This window comes from Hypanus sabinus, chromosome 8 (assembly GCF_030144855.1).
Source record: "Hypanus sabinus isolate sHypSab1 chromosome 8, sHypSab1.hap1, whole genome shotgun sequence".
NCBI lineage: Eukaryota > Metazoa > Chordata > Chondrichthyes > Myliobatiformes > Dasyatidae > Hypanus > Hypanus sabinus.
Genome location: NC_082713.1, coordinates 174,196,182 through 174,212,429, shown reverse-complemented (window position 1 = coordinate 174,212,429; position 16,248 = coordinate 174,196,182). Strand labels below are relative to the sequence as shown.

General features: G+C 42.6%; 1 protein-coding gene across 7 annotated transcripts in view; it reads left to right on the top strand.

The window, feature by feature from the left end:
• The window catches only part of LOC132398745 (protein mono-ADP-ribosyltransferase PARP11), a 139,415-nt gene that overhangs the window by 65,376 nt on the left and 57,791 nt on the right, over nucleotides 1-16,248 (top strand). For all 7 annotated transcript variants that reach the window (XM_059978614.1, XM_059978613.1, XM_059978612.1 and 4 more), the window contains one exon: nucleotides 7,716-7,788. In XM_059978614.1, coding sequence (XP_059834597.1) covers nucleotides 7,716-7,788 — 73 coding nt within the window. The remainder of the gene's footprint in view (nucleotides 1-7,715; nucleotides 7,789-16,248) is intronic.

Genomic DNA, 16,248 nt, shown 5'->3' with positions numbered 1-16,248 from the left:
GGATGTGCTGGAGCTTTTGGAAAGCATCAGTTGGATAAGTCTCTGGGACCGGATGAGATGTACCCCAGGCTACTGTGGGAGGTGAGGGAGGAGATTGCTGAGCCTCTGGTAATGATCTTTGCATCATCAATGGGGACGGGAGAGGTTCCGGAGGATTGGAGGGTTGCAGATGTTGTTCCCTTATTCAAGAAAGGGAGTAGAGATAGCCCAGGAAATTATAGACCAGTGAGTCCTACTTCAGTGGTTGGTAAGTTGATGAAAAAGATCCTGAGAGGCAGGATTTATGAACATTTGGAGAGGCATAATATGATTACTAATAGTCAGCATGGCTTTGTCAAAGGCAAGTCATGCCTTACGAGCCTGATTGAATTTTTTTAAGGATGTGACTGAACACATTGAAGGTGGAGCAGTAGATGTAATGTATATGGATTTCAAGAAGGCATTTGATAAGGTACCCCTTGCAAGGCTTATTGAGAAAGTAAGGCCTGGGATCCAAGGGGACCTTGCTTTGTGGATCCAGAATTGGCTTGCTCAGAGAAGGCAAAGAGTGGTTGTAGATGGGTCATATTATTTATGGAGGTCGGTGACCAGTGGTGTGCCTCAGGGATCTGTTCTGGGACCCCTTGTCTTCATGATTTTTATAAATGACCTGGATGAGGAAGTGAAGGGATGGGTTACTAAATTTGCTGATGACACAAAGGTTGGGAGTGTTGTGTATAGTGTAGAGGGCTGTCGGAGGTTACAGAGGGATGCAAAACTGGGCTGAGAAGTGGCAGATAAGTGTGAGATGGTTCATTGTGGTAGGTCAAATATGATGGTAGAATATAGTATTAATGGTAAGACTCTTGGCAGTCTGGAGGATCAGAGGGATCTTGGGGTCCGAGTCCATAGGACACTCAAAGCTGCTGCATAGGTTGACTCTGGTTAAGAAGGCATACGGTGCATTGGCCTTCATCAGCTGTAGGATTGAGTTTAGGAGCTGAGAGGTAATGTTACAGCTATGTAGGACCCTGTCCAGACCCCACTTGGAGTACTGTGCTCAGTTTTGCTCACCTCCCTATTAGAAGGATGTGGAAACTATAGAACGGGTGCAGAGGAGATTTAAAAGGATGTTGCCTAGATTGGGGTTCATGCCTTATGAGAATAGGTTGAGTGAGCTCGGCCTTTTTTCCTTGGAGTGGTAGAGGATGAGAGGTGACCTGATAGAGGTGTACAAGATAATGAGAGGCATTGATTGTGTGGATAGTTAGAGGTTTTTCCCAGGGCTGAAATAGTTAATACGAGAGGGCACAGTTTTGAGGTGCTTGGAAGTAGGTACAGAGGAGATGTCAGTGGTAAGTATTTTACAGAGAGTGGTGAGTGCGTTGAATGGGCTGCTGGCAGTGGTTGTGGAGGTGGATACGATAGGATCTTTTAAGAGACTCCTGGATAGGTACATTGAGCTTAGCAAAATAGAGGGCTATGCAGTAGGGTAGTACATCCTCTTTCCGGGTCCAGTCCTGGTGACTTACCTAACTTAATGCTTTCCAAAAGCTCCAGCACATCCTCTTTCTTAACATCTATGTAGTCAAGCATTTCAGTTTGTTATAAGTCATTCCCACGATTGTCAATGTCCTTTCCCCTGGTGAATACCCAAGTAAAGTATTCATTAAGTACCTCCGCTACCTCCTCTGACTCCATGCACATGTTGCCACTATACCACCTGATTGGTCCTATTCTCACATGGCTTATACTCTTGCTCTTCACATACTTGTAGAATGTCTTGGGGTTTTCCTTAATCCTACTCACCAAGGCCTTCTCAAGGCACCTTTCTAGCTTTCCTAGTTTCATTCTTAAGCTCCTTCCTGGAAACCTTATAATTTTCTAAAACTCTATCACAACCTAATTTTTTGAACCTCTGTAAGCTTTTCTTCTTAACTAGATTTTCCACATTCTTTCCTCCTCCTTTTGATTATATAATCCATCAATGTGGCCATCCCTTTCTTCTTCCTCAGTTCTACCCATATAGCCACAGAAGATGAGCTCTATAGTCTATCTTGTCTGAGCACTGCTGTGACATTTTCCCTGATTAGTAATGCTTCCCCTCCCCCTTTAATACAACCTGCTCTATCACATCTTAAACAATGGAACCTGGAGCGCTGAGCTGCCAGTCTTACCCCTCTTGCAACCAAATCTCACTAATGGCTACAATATCATAATTCCACATGCTGATCTATGTCCTAAGCTCTTCTGGTTTTCCTACTCCTTACATTGAAATCTACACAACTCAGAACATGAATCCCACCATGTTCAATCTTTCAATTCTTGACTTTGTATGCAGGCTTAACAAAATCTTTCCTCAAAAGCACTACAATATCTACTCTGGCACTGTGGTTCCCATCACCCTGCAAATCAAGTTTATACCCCCCCCCCCCACCATGCAGCACTAGCAAACCTTCCCATACTGTGCAAACGGTCCTGTCTGTGCAGGTCCCACCTTTCCTGGAAGAGAGCTCAATGATTCAAATACCTGAAGCCCTTCCTCTTGCATCATCTCCTTAGCCACGACTTTACCTGTATAATTTTCCTATTTCTGGCCTCACCGGTAAGTGGTACAGGTAGCAATCAATCCTGAGATCACAACTTTAGAGGTCCAATCCTTTAACTTAGCACTTACATTTGCAGGACCGTGTCATCCCTCCTACCCATACCATTGATACTGATGTAGTCCAAGGTTTCTGGCTATTCATCCTCTCACTTAAGTGTGCTGTGGACTCTGATCTGAGATGTTCCTGATCCTGACACTTGAGAGGCTACATACCCTCTGGGGTTCTCATTCTTGTCCAGAGAACCTTTTGCCTGTTCCCCTAACCAATGAATTTCCTATCACTGCAGCTTGCCTCTTCTCCCCTTTTCTCTGAACCACAAAACCAGACTCAGTGCCAGAGATCTGACAAGCTGTGACTTTCCTCTGCTCAGCCATTCCACCACCCCCACCAACACTATCCAAAGTGATATACCTGTTGTTGATAGGAATGGCCACAGGGGTACTCTGCTCCACCTGTCTGTCTCCTTTGCCCCTCCTGACAGTCATCCTGTGTCCTACACTTTTGGGTACCACCACACGTTGTATGTCCTGTTGATCAACCCCTCAGCCTCTGAATGAACCAGAGTTCATCGCATTCCAGCTTCATTTCCTTAACGCAGTCTCAAAAACCTGTAGCTGGATGCACTTCTTGCAGGTGTAGTCGTCAGGGACACTGGGGGTCTCCTTGCTTTCCCACATCCTGCAAGATGAGCATTCCAGTATCCTGTCTGGCATTCCCCCTGCTCTAACTGTACAAAGAGAAAGAACGACAAAAAATATTTAAATGAAAAAAATCTAGTCTGTCCTTGCCTGATGCAAAGCCTAAACTGGCCCACTCCCACAATGGCTGCTCCACTTAAATCTAGCTTTTTATCAGCCTGTGCTAAATGCCTAATTATGCACTATTTAATGTCTTCTTGGGAATCATGGCACACAGATGCCCTGACTACCCTTGCTTCTTTTGAACTCTCTGTCCTGCTGTGTGGAAGCTGCGGGATAGAGGCATCTCAAAGATGAAGTTTTCTAAAGGAGGGATGATGCAACCATAGCTAACAAGGAAAGTTGAAGGCTGCAAAAAGCAAAATAAAGGGCATGTAATATGGCTAAAATTAGTGGGAATTTAGAGGATAGGGAAGCTTTTAAAACCAACAAAAGACAACTAAAAAGCCAGAAAGAGAGAAATGATGAATATCAATGTAAGTTAGCCAATAATATAAAAGAAGATAAGCTTTTTACGGTTATATAAAGAGTAAAATAGAGATGAGAGTGGATATCAGGCTCCTGGAAAATGATGTAGCAATGGGGGTAGAGAAATGGCAGATGAACTGAATAAGTATTTTGCTTCAGTCTTCACTGTGGAGGACATTAGCAGTATGCCAGAAATTTGAGTGTCAAGGGAAAGAAGTGAGTATAGTAGCTATTAGTAAGGAGAAGGTGCTTGGGTCTGAACGTAGATAAGTCACCTGGACCAGATGGACTACACTCCAGGCTTTTGTGTGAAGAGATTATGGAGGCATTGATCCTTCAAGAATCACTAGATTTTGGAATGGTTCCAGAAGACTAGAAAATTGCAAATGTCACCCCACTCTTTAAGAAAGGGAGGCTGTAGAAAGGAAATTACAGGCCAATTAACCTGACTTCAGAGGTTGGGAAGTTGTCCATGATTAAGGATGAGCTTTTGGAGTACTTGATGCACATAATAAAATAGGCCAAAGTCTATGGTCTAAGTCAGCATGGCTTTCTTAAGGGGAAATCTTGCCTGACAAATCTGTTGGAATTTTTTGACAAAATAACAAGCAGAATAGAAAAGGAGAGTCAAGATAAGAGCCCGTGGTATTGCAGGAAAGATACCAGCATGGATATTGCCTGACTGGCAAGCTAAGAGTGACATAGAAACATAGAAAATAGGTGCAGGAGTAGGCCATTCGGCCCTTCAAGCCTGCACCGCCATTCAGTATGATCATGGCTGATCATCCAACTCAGAACCCTGTGCCTGCTTTCTCTCCATACCCCCTGATCCTTTTAGCCACAAGGGCCATATCTAACTCCCTCTTAAATATAGCCAATGAACTGGCCTCAAAATAGAAAATATTTTGACAAAGTCTACCGGTGACTAGTAGTGTTCCGCATGGAAGACTACTTTTCATTCTATTTGTCAGACATTTGGATGATGGAAATCCAAGCAACAAACAAATGCAGGCCAGGCAGCTGAAACCCTTTGTGGCAGGACTGGAGGAAAAAAAAAGCTAAGGAGTAGATTTAAAAGTTGGTGTTAGGAGAGAGAAAACACAAGGTGATAGGTGAAACCAGGAGGGGGAGGGATGAAGTAAAGAGCTTGGAATTTGATGGGTGAAAGAGACGAAGGCCATGGAAGAAAGAAAAGGGGGGAGGGAGCAGAGGGAGTCGATGGGTGGGCAAGGGGATAAGGTGAGAGAGGAAAAACGGCATGGGAAAAGGCAAAGGGGGGGGGCGGTGGAGGGCATTACAGAAAGTTTGAGAAATCGATGTTCATGCCATTGGGTTGGAGGCTACCCAAACGGAATATAAGGTGTTGTTCGTCCAGCCTAAGTATGGCCTCATCACGACAGTGGAGGATGCCATGGATAGACATAGGCATGGGAATGGGAAGTGGAATTAAAATGGGTGGCCACTGGAGATCCCACTTTTTCTGGCGGATGGAGTGTAGGTGGTTAGCGAAGAGGTCTCCCAATCTATGTCGGGTCTCACTGGTATACAGGAGGCATACCAGAAACACTGGACACAGTATATGGCCCCAACAGACTCTCAGGTGAAGTGTCGCCTCACCTGGAAGGACTGTTTAGGGCCTTGTATGGTAGTAAGGGAGGAGGAGTAGGGGCAGATGTAGCACTTGTTCCACTTGCAAGGATAAGTGCCAGGAGGGAGATCAGTGGGGATGAATGTACAAAGGAGTTGTGTAGTGTGTGATCCCTGAGGAAAGCAGAACGTGAGGCGGTGGGATCCCTTTGGTCCTCCCCCAGTTTGTGCTCTGAAAGTGCAATACTCACTTACCTGCATTTTTTTTTTAGTCCATTTTTCTATCTGGTCTAGATCCCACAGCAAGCTTTTCTCACTGTTCGCTACACCCCGAATCTTGGTATCATCCATAAATTTGCAGATCTAGTGAACCACATTTTCATCCAGTTGATTGATATAGGTAACAAACAGCAACAGACCTGGCACCAATCCCTGCGGTACTCCACTTGCCATAGGTCTTCAGTCAAAGAGGCAGCCATCTACTACCAATCTCTGGCTTTGCCTGTGAAGCCAATGTTGAGTCCAATTTACTATCTCATCTTGAATGCAAAAGCGACTGAACCTTTTTGACCAACCTCCATACGGGACGTTGTCAAAGATCTTGCTAAACTCCAAATAGATAATGTCCACTGTCTTTCCTTCATCAGCTTTCCTGGTAACCACCTTGAAAAGCTGCATAAGATGGAATTGCCATTTCCCCTGGCAGTTTATTCCACAAACATGAGAAAATCTGTAGATGCTAGAAATCTAAGCAACACACACCAAATGCTGGAGGAAGTCAGTAGATCGACAGCATCTATGGAAAAGAATAAACAATTGACATTTCAGGCCAAGACTCTTCTTCAGGGCGCTGATCAATTCCACTGACCAATTTATCTGCATGAAAGTATTAACTCCTCAGATCAACTTTAAGCCTCCTCTCTTTCACTCTCTGGCACTTCATCTTATCTTTCCTGTAGTGTGGTGAATGGAACTGCAGATACTTCAAGTGTAGCTTAGTTAAAGTATTGTTACAACTGTAACACGACATTCAAATCCTCATACTGAATGCCTTGGCCAATTGAGGGCAAGCATGTCAATCACTTTCCTCATCACCCTGTTTGTGTTTCCTTATTCAGAGAACAAGTGTATCACTTTGTGTCTATTCAACAACATTCCCCAGGTCCCTGTCATACCCACATGACAAAAAAGGAGGAGCTGTTGGCAGTCTTAAACTGTATAAATCCTTGGGGTCTGACCAGGCATACTTTAGGACATTGTGGGAAGCCACAAAAGTGATTGTTAGAGCTCCGGCAGAAATATTTGTACTGTTCATACCTTTGTTAGCTATGAGTGTGATACTGGAAGACTGGAACCTTTTGTGCCTTCAAGGATAAAACAAAAAATTATGTTGGATATTGTGGACAAGGGACTAAGCTAATACATTGCACCAGTATTCACCAAACAGAAGAACATGGAAGATAGATGAGCTGAGTGGTGCATATTCTTATGTTTGGGCATTTTGAAATCAAACAAGAGATGGTGCAATGTCTCTTGAAAAAAAATTAAGGTGCATTAAGTACCAGGGAAATATCACAGGCCACTGAAAGAGATAAGGGAAGAAATTGTTGGGCCTTGACAAAGGTCTTTGTAACATCATGAGGAACAGACAAGGTTTTAGAGGACTGTAGAGTAGCCTGTGTTGTTCCTTTGTTCATTAAGGATAATTCAGGAAATTATAGGCTGGTGAGCCTTACATAAGCAGTAAGGATGCTCTTGGAGTGCATTTTTAGGGATAGAAATTACTAGCATTTGGAAACTATGGCCTGATTAGGGACAGTCAGCCATGATTTTGTGCAGGGCAGGTCTTGTATTACAAGGCAGTGAAGGTGATGATTGATGAAGATAGAGCAGTGATGTTGTCTACATGAGTTTTAGGAAGGCAATGTCTAAGGTCCATCTTTGTAGAGGATTAAAATGCATGGGACCCATGGAGTCTTGGTAGTTTAATTTGAAATTAGTTTGATCATAGAAAGTATCTGAGACCTTACCAGAGCTGAAGAACAGCACTATTGTCAATAGGTCACAAAATATTGTACTCTAGAGTTGTCTTGGATTGTTAGCCTTCTGTAATTGAGCTGTGAGAGCCTGTTAATTGAGGCAACCTTTTAATAAAAATATAAACAAAAGTAAATTTTAACTGTGGGTAGCATAAATCTACATACAAATGACTTTAAAATATTGCATCTAAATAGATTAAGGAAACTGTGTATGAGATATGTATTTATGTGTCTATGTGAGAGATAAATGTGTATATGAATATAAAAATATTCTGTTTTCATTTATGTTTTTGAATGGTAACTTTAATATCTGTTTGTTCTGACATCTCTTGAAGTTTTATTTGTGGAAATGCAGAAATTCCTATTCCTTTGCATTGGGAGAATATAGATCGAGACAAACCATACCAGGTAGGTCATTTTATGCAGCTGATTTCAGAATCTTAAAGACCATAAGACATAGGAACAGAATTAGGCCATTTGGCATATTGAGTCTGATTCCTCCCCCCCCCCCCCCCCCCCCGCATTCCATCATGGCTGATTTATTATCTCTCTCAACCCCGTTTTCCTGCCTTCTCCCCCATAATGCTCTACACCCTGACAAATTAAGAACTTATTAGCTTTTATTTTAAATACAGTAGATTCCAGTTAATTGTAACATGTTGGGACTGGAACATTTTGACCCAGCTAAGCAGCTGCCAAAGTTTCATAGAAATAGTTAAAAAGGTTAACAAAAAAAGACAAGCTACCGTTTAATGAAGTAGCAAGTTATGCATTTAAATGAAATACAGAACAAATAAGAACACTATCAAAACTACCACAGTACTATGAAACTGTGTATTAGTTTCTTACAGTTATGGATGGAGGAATTCATTCATGGTACACTGGTATAATCATTTGATTGACTGCAAATAAACATTAGGGCAAAGCAATACACACATTGCACTGGAGGACCTCAGCAGGTCAGGCAGCATCTATGGATGGGAATAAACTCGACATCTTGGGCAGAGACCCTTTATCAGGTCAGTTCAGGTGAAGGATCTTGGCCTGAAACGTTGACTGTTTATTCCCATCCATAGATGGGAATTTATGGAATTCGTTGCCACACACAGCTGTGGAGCCCCGTTCATTGATGGTGTTTAAGGAGGAGATTGATAGGAATCTAATTAGCCAGGGTATCAAGGGATATGGGGAAAAAGCCAGAAATTGGAACTAGATGGGAGAATAGTTTAGCTCATGGTGGAGCAGTATCAATGGGCTGAATGGCCTACTTCTGCTCCTTTGTCTTGTGATCTTGTGACCTGTTAGCTCCTCCAGCACATTGTGTGTACTGTTCTGGATTTCCAGCATCTGCGGTACCTCTTTTGTCTAAGATTAGTGCAAACACCTAGGTCTGTTAATGGACAGCTGTCAAACAATGTTTTCAATGATTACATCTTTGAGATTTTCATGTTCATTGTAACATTTAAAATGATTGTCGATTCCTTCAAATTCTTAGTAGTTCCTAGTTTGTTGAAGTTGTGAAATTGTTTCATTTTCACTCCCAGCTGTTTCTGGTATCTTCAAGTCTAAATGCTTGAAACCACAGTGAAAAAACAGTACTGAATTGTCTTACTGCTTATTATTCATCAACTATCAGTGACAAAAATCAATGCCTTTTGAATGCAAACACACACAAGTGACACTGTTTCAAAACTGTTCACTCTAAGCACAATGTAGTGTCTAACAGCCACACAATATGCATGTGATTGACATTAGTTAGAAACAGGTCGGCAACAGTCTCTTGCCCCAATTAAGCTGCATTTAAGCCCAAATAAACAAAGGGAATCCCAGCTATTTTCTAGATTTTGGTTTTGGTTTTTTAAGAGTTATTCCAAATAAGCGGCTGCTTTGATTAACCAATGGCCCAAATAACCGGAAACCATTATATACCTGATGACTTGCACTTCACAGTCATGTGTGACAATGAATTCCATAGATTCACCATGCTCTGGCAGAAATTCCTCCTCATCTCTGCTCTAAAGGGATGTCCTTGTATTCTGAGGCTATATCCACTGGTCCCAGACTGCCCCACTATGGGAAACTTCCATTCCACAAGCTCTCTGTCTCAGCCTTTCAATACTCGATAGGTTTCCATGGGCTTAATCTTATGAACTTCCTCAGGACCCTCTCCAACACTAGCACACTTTCTTAGATAAGGGGCCCAAAACTGCTCACAATTCTCCAACTGCAGTCTGACAAATGCCATAGGCCTCAGCATTACACCCTTGCTTTTATATTGTAGTTCTCAAGTTCAAGTTTATGGTCATCTGACTGTAGATACATTCAATCGAACAAAACTTGTTACTCTAGATCATGGTCCTGCTACAAAACATGTACCATTCACAACACATAAACCGAAGTATTACCATAAATAAGTTCATAAAAAATAATTGGAAATGCATGTTGTGCACAGGTAAACATTACAGTAAACAACTTGCTGCCCTAGTGATGAGACCTCAGTGGTGGCAGGGCATTCATTATTCTTACAGTTTGAATGAAGAAGCTCTTATCCAGTTTGGCTGTCCTAGTCCTGGTGCCCCTGTACTTCCTTCCTGACGGTAGTAGGTCTAAGAGGTTATGGGCATTGGCTGGAAGGTATCATCAACAATGATTCGGACCCATTGCCTGCAACACTGCTGGTAAATTTCACAATTAGGGGTGAGGGAGACTCTGGTGATCCTCTTGCTGGCTTTTACTATCCTCTTTAGAGCCTTGTTGTCTGACGCCTTACAGCTTCTGTACTACATAGTGATGAGCCTGACAAGATAGTCTTGAGGGTGCTCCTGTAGAAAATTGTTAGAATGGGTTCGGAGAGCCTTGTATGTCTCAGTCTCTTGAATCCTTTTGAAATGAATGCTAGCATTGTATTTGTCTTCCTTACTACCGACTGAACCTACAAGTTAACTTTTAAGGAATCTTGCATGAGTACACCCCAAGACCCTTTGCATCTCTGATATCTGAATTATCTCCCCATTTAGAAAATACTCTATGCCTTTATTTCTTCTACCAAATTGCATGTTAATACATTTCCAGTCAAGTTCAAGTTCAGGCTTATAGTGAAGAAACCAGGAACCAGACAATGTATACAGCAAAATGAAACATTGTTCTGCTGGAGTCAGGGTGCAAAACACAGCACTTTTAGTTACAACATGGCACAATACAGTCAGAAAACAATATTTGTACAAGTTCCTGAGTAGCCTGGCCTGAAGATTGATGGTGCATGGAATCTTGACTTGGAGCCACGTTTCTGTAAGAATAAGCAAGCAGCAGTTCCTCATCTCAGCTGGGTCAGTTGAAGAACAAGGTAATCTAGTTTGTTTTCCAGGGAGTGAACATTGGAGAGCAGTATTGCAGGAGTGCTGGCCTCCAGGGGTTAGCAGGGGTACTGATGTAAGACTTCCCTTACACTGTAATCCATCTGCCACTTATTTTCCCATTATTCTAATACGTCTAAGTCAGTCTGCAGACTTCATGCTTCCTCAACACTACCTGTCCCTCCACCAATCCACAAACTTGAACATTGAGCCACCAATTCCATCATCCAAATGATTAGAAAACACAGAAGCATAGAAAACCTACAGCACAATACAGGCCCTTCGGCCCACAAAGTTGTACGAACATGTCCCTATTTTAGAAATTACTAGACTTACCCATTGCCCTCTATTTTTCTAAACTCTATGTACCTCCATGTCTCTTAAAAGACCCCATTGTATCCGCCTCCACCACAGTTGACGGCAGCCCATTCCATGCACTCACCACTCTCTGCATTTAAAAAAAAAGCTTAGCCCTGACATCTCCTCTGTACCTACTCCCCAGCACCTTAAACCATAAAACAAAGGAGCAGAAGTCGGCCATTCGGCCCATTGAGTCTGCTCCACCATTTTATCATGAGCTGATCTATTCTCCCATTTAGTCCACTCCCCCGCCTTCTCACCATAACATTTGATGCCCTGGCTAATAAGATGCCTATCAATCTCTGCCTTAAATACACCCAAAGACTTGACCTCTATTGCCGTCCATGGCAACAAATTCTACAGATCCACCACAGATAAACCTGTGTCTTCTTGTGGCAACCATTTCAGCCCTGGGGAAAAAGCCACTGACTTTCCACATGATCAATGCCTCTCATAGACTTGTACACCTCTATCAGGTCACCTCTCATCCTCCGTCGCTCCAAGGAGAAAAGGCCGAGTTCACTCAACCTGTTTTCATAAGGCATGCTCCCCAATCCAGGCAACATCCTTGTAAGTCTCCTCTGCACCCTTTCTTTGGCTTCCACATCCTTCCTGTAGTGAGGCGACCAGAAATGAGTACTGTATTCCAAGTGGGGTCTGACCAGGGTCCTGTATAGAACATAGAACAATACAGCACAATACAGGCCCTTTGGCCCACAATGTTTTGCCGACCCATAAACCCTGCCTCCCATATAACCCTCCACCTTAAATTCCTCCATATACCTGTCTAGTAGTCTCTTAAATTTCACTAGTGTATCTGCCTCCACCACTGACTCAGGCAGTGCATTCCACACAACAACCACCCTCTGAGTAAAAAACTTTCCTCTAATATCCCCCTTGAACTTTCCTCCCCTTACCTTAAAACCATATTCTCTCATTGTTTCAGTTGTGATGGAATTGGAGGGGCAAGAGGGGGAGGTGTTACATTGCTTGTCAGAGAAAATATTTCAGCGGTGCTTTGGCAGGATAGATTAGAGGGCTCGTCTAGGGAGGCTATTTGGGTGGAATTGAGGAATGGGAGAGGTGTAGTAACACTTATAGGGGTGTATTATAGACCACCTAATGGGGAACGAGAATTGGAGGAGCAAATTTGTAAGGAGATAGCAGATATTTGTAGTAAGCACAAGATTGTGATTGTGGGAGATTTTACTTTTCTACACAAAGACTGGGAAGCCCATTCTGTAAAAGGGCTGGATGGTTTGAAGTTTATAACGTGTGCAGGACAGCTCTTTGCAGCAATACATAGGGGTACCAACTAGAGAAGGGCAGTGTTGGATAACCTGTTAGGGAATGAGATAGGTCAGGTGACGGAGGTATGTTGGAGCACTTCGGGTCCAGTGATCACAATGCTATTAGTTTCAATATAATTATGGAGAAGGATAGGTCTGGACCTAGGGTTGAGATTTTTGATTGGAGAAAGGCTAACTTTGAGGAGATGCAAAAGGATTTAGAAGGAGTGGATTGGGACAGTTTGTTTTATGGGATGGATGTAATAGAGAAATGGAGGTAATTTAAAGATGAAATTTTGAGGGTACAGAATCTTTATGTTCCTGTTAGGTTGAAAGGAAAGGTTAAAAGTTTGAGACTGCCTCGGTTTTCAAGGGATATTGGAAACTTGGTTTGGAAAAAGAGAGAGATCTGCAATAAATATAGGCAGCATAGAGTAAATGAGGTGCTCGAAGAATATAAAGAATGTATAAAGAATCTTAAAAAGAAATTAGAAAAGCTAAAAGAAGATATGAGTTTGCTTTGGTAAGAAAGGTGAAAATAAATCCAAAGGGTTTCTACAGTTATATGAATAGCAAAAGGATAATGAGGGATAAAACTGGTCCCTTAGAGAATCAGAGTGGACAGCTATGTGTGGAGCCAAAAGAGATGGGGGAGATTTTGAACAATTTCTTTTCTTTGGTATTCATTAAGGAGAAGGATATTGAATTGTGTAAGGTAAGAGAAACAAGTAGGGAAGTTATGGAAACTATGATGATTAAAGAAGAGAACATACTGCCGCTTTTAAAGAATATAAAAATGGATAAGTCTCCAAGTCCTGACAGCATATTCCCTAGGACCTTGAGGGAAGTTAGTGTAAATAGCAGGGGCTCTGACAGAAATATTTCAAATGTCGTTAGAAACTGGGATGGTGCCAGAGGATTGGCGTATTGCTCACGTGGTTCCATTGTTTAGAAAGTGTTCGAAGAGTAAACCTAGCAATTATCAGCCTGTAAGTTTGATGTCAGTGGTGGGAAAGTTGATGGAAAGTATTCTTGGAGATGGTATATATAATTATCTGGATAGACAGGGTCTGATTAGGAACAGTCAACATGGATTTGTGCATGGAAGGTCATGTTTGACAAATCTTATTGAATTTTTTGAAGAGGTTTCTAGGAAAATTGACGAGGGTAAAGCAGTGGATGTTGTCTATATGGACTTCAGTAAGGCCTTTGACAAGGTTCCACATGGAAGGTTAGTTAGGAAGGTTCAATTGTTAGGTATTAATATTGAAGTAGTAAAATGGATTCAACGGTGGCTGGATGGGAGATGCCAGAATGTAGTGGTGGATAACTGTTTGTCAGGTTGGAGGCCGGTGACTAGTGGTGTGCCTCAGGAATCTGTACTGGGTCCAATGTTGTTTGTCATATACATTAATGATCTGGATGATGGAGTGGTAAATTGGATCAGTAAGTATGCAGATGATACGAAGATAGGTAGTGTTGTGGATAATGAAGTAGGTTTTCAAAGCTTGCAGAGAGATTAAGGCCAGTTAGAAGAGTGGGCTGAACGATGGCAGATGGAGTTTAATGCTGATAAGTGTGAGGTGCTACATTTTGGTAGGAATAATCCAAATAGGACATACATGGTAAATGGTAGGGCATTGAAGAATGCAGTAGAACAGAGTGATCGAGGAATAATGGTGCATGGTTCCCTAAAGGTGGAATCTCATGTGGATAGGTTGGTGAAGAAAATTTATGGTATGATGGCCTTTATAAATCAGAGCATTGAGTATAGGAGTTGGTATGTAATGTCAAAATTGTACAAGGCATTAGTAAGGCCGAATTTGGAGTACTGTATACAGTTCTGGTCTCCAAATTATAGGAAAGATGCCAACAAAATAGAGAGAGTACAAAGAAGATTTACTAGAACGTTACCTGGGTTTCAGCACCTAATTTACAGGGAAAGGTTGAACAAGTTAGGTCTTTATTCTTTGGAGTGTAGAAGGTTGAAGGGGGATTTGATAGAGGTATTTAAAATTATGAGGGGGATAGATAGAGTTGATGTGTATAGGCTTTTTCCATTGAGAGTATGGGAGATTCATACAAGAGGACATGAGTTGAGAGTTAAGGGGCAAAAGGTTAGGGGTAACACGAGGGGGAACCTCTTTACACAGAGAGTGGTAGCTGTGTGGAACGAACTTCCAGAAGAAGTGGTAGAGGCAGGTTCGATATTGTCATTTAAAAAAAAAATTGAATAGGTATATAGACAGGAAAGGAATGGAGGGTTATGGGCTGAGTGCAGGTCAGTGAGACTAGGTGAGAGTAAGTGTCCGGCACGGACTAGAAGGGCCGATATGGCCTGTTTCCGTGCTGTGATTGTTATATGGTTATATGGTACTGAGCAGTGGTGCCCTGGGGAAGAGGCGCTGCCTGTCCACTTTATCTATTCCTCTTGATATTTTGTATACCTGTATCATGTCTCCTCTCATCCTCCTTTTCTCCAAAGAGTAAAGTCCTAGCTCCCTTAATCTCTGATCTTAATCCATACACTCTAAACAAAGCAGCATCCTGGTAAATTTCCTCTGTACCCTTTCCAGTGCTTCCACATCCTTCCTATAGTGAGGCGATCAGAACTGGACACAGTACTCCAAGTGTGGCCTAACCAGAGTTTTATAGAGCTGCATCATTACCCTGCAACTCTTAAACTCTATCCCTCAACTTATGAAAGTTAACATTCCATAAGCTTTCTTAACTACCCTGTCTACCTGTGAGGCAACTTCCAGGGATCTGTGGACATGTACCCCCAGATCCCTCTGCTCCTCCACACTACCAAGTATCCTGCCATTTGCTTTGTACTCTGCCTTGGAGTTTGTCCTTCCAAAATGTACCACCTCACATTTCTCTGGGTTGAACTCCATCTGCCACTTCTCAGCCCACTTCTGCATCCTATCAATGTCTCTCTGAGTCATATTGCTGCAACATTACCTCTTGGCTCCTAAATTCAATTCCATGATTGATGAAGGCCAATACACTGTATTCCTTCTTAACCACAGAGTCAACCTGCGCTGCTGTTTTGAGCGTCCTATGGACTCGGACCCCAAGATCCCTCTGATCCTCCACACTGCCAAGAGTCTTACCATTAATACTATATTCTGCCATCATATTTGACCTACCAAAATGAACCTCTTCACACTTACCTGGGTTGAACTCCATCTGACACTTCTCAGCCCAGTTTTGCATCCAATCAATGTCCTGCTGTAACCTCTGACAGCCCTCCACACTATCCACAACACCTCCAACCTTTGTATCATCAGCAAACTTATTAATCCATCCCTCCACTTCCTCATCCAGGTCATTTATAAAACTCAAGGAGTAAGGGTCCCAGAACAGATCCTGGAGGCACTCCACTGGTCACAGACCTCCATGCAGAATATGACTCGTCTACACCACTCTTTGCCTTCTGTGGGCAAGCCTGTTCTGGATCCCATGCAATGTCCCCTTGGATCCCATGGCTGACATGATTGACATTAAACACAAAAAAGTGGGTCCCAACAGTGACTCCTGCAGAACACCATTAGACACGGGCAGCCAACAGAAAAGGTTCTTTTTATTCCGACTCTTTGTGCAAGTCAGCCAATCATTTTTCCGTGCTAGTTTCTTTCCTGTAATACCGTGGGTTCTAATTTTGCTTAGTAGCCTCATGTGCGACTCCTTGTCAAAAGCCTTCTGGAAGTCCAAGTAAACAATACCTTCTGACAACACACACAAAATGCTGGTGGAGCGCAGCAGGCCAGGCAGCATCTATAGGGAGAAGCACTGTTGACATTTCGGGCCGAGACCCTTTGTCAGGACTAAAAGTGAGACCCAAAGGGTCTCGGCCCGAAATG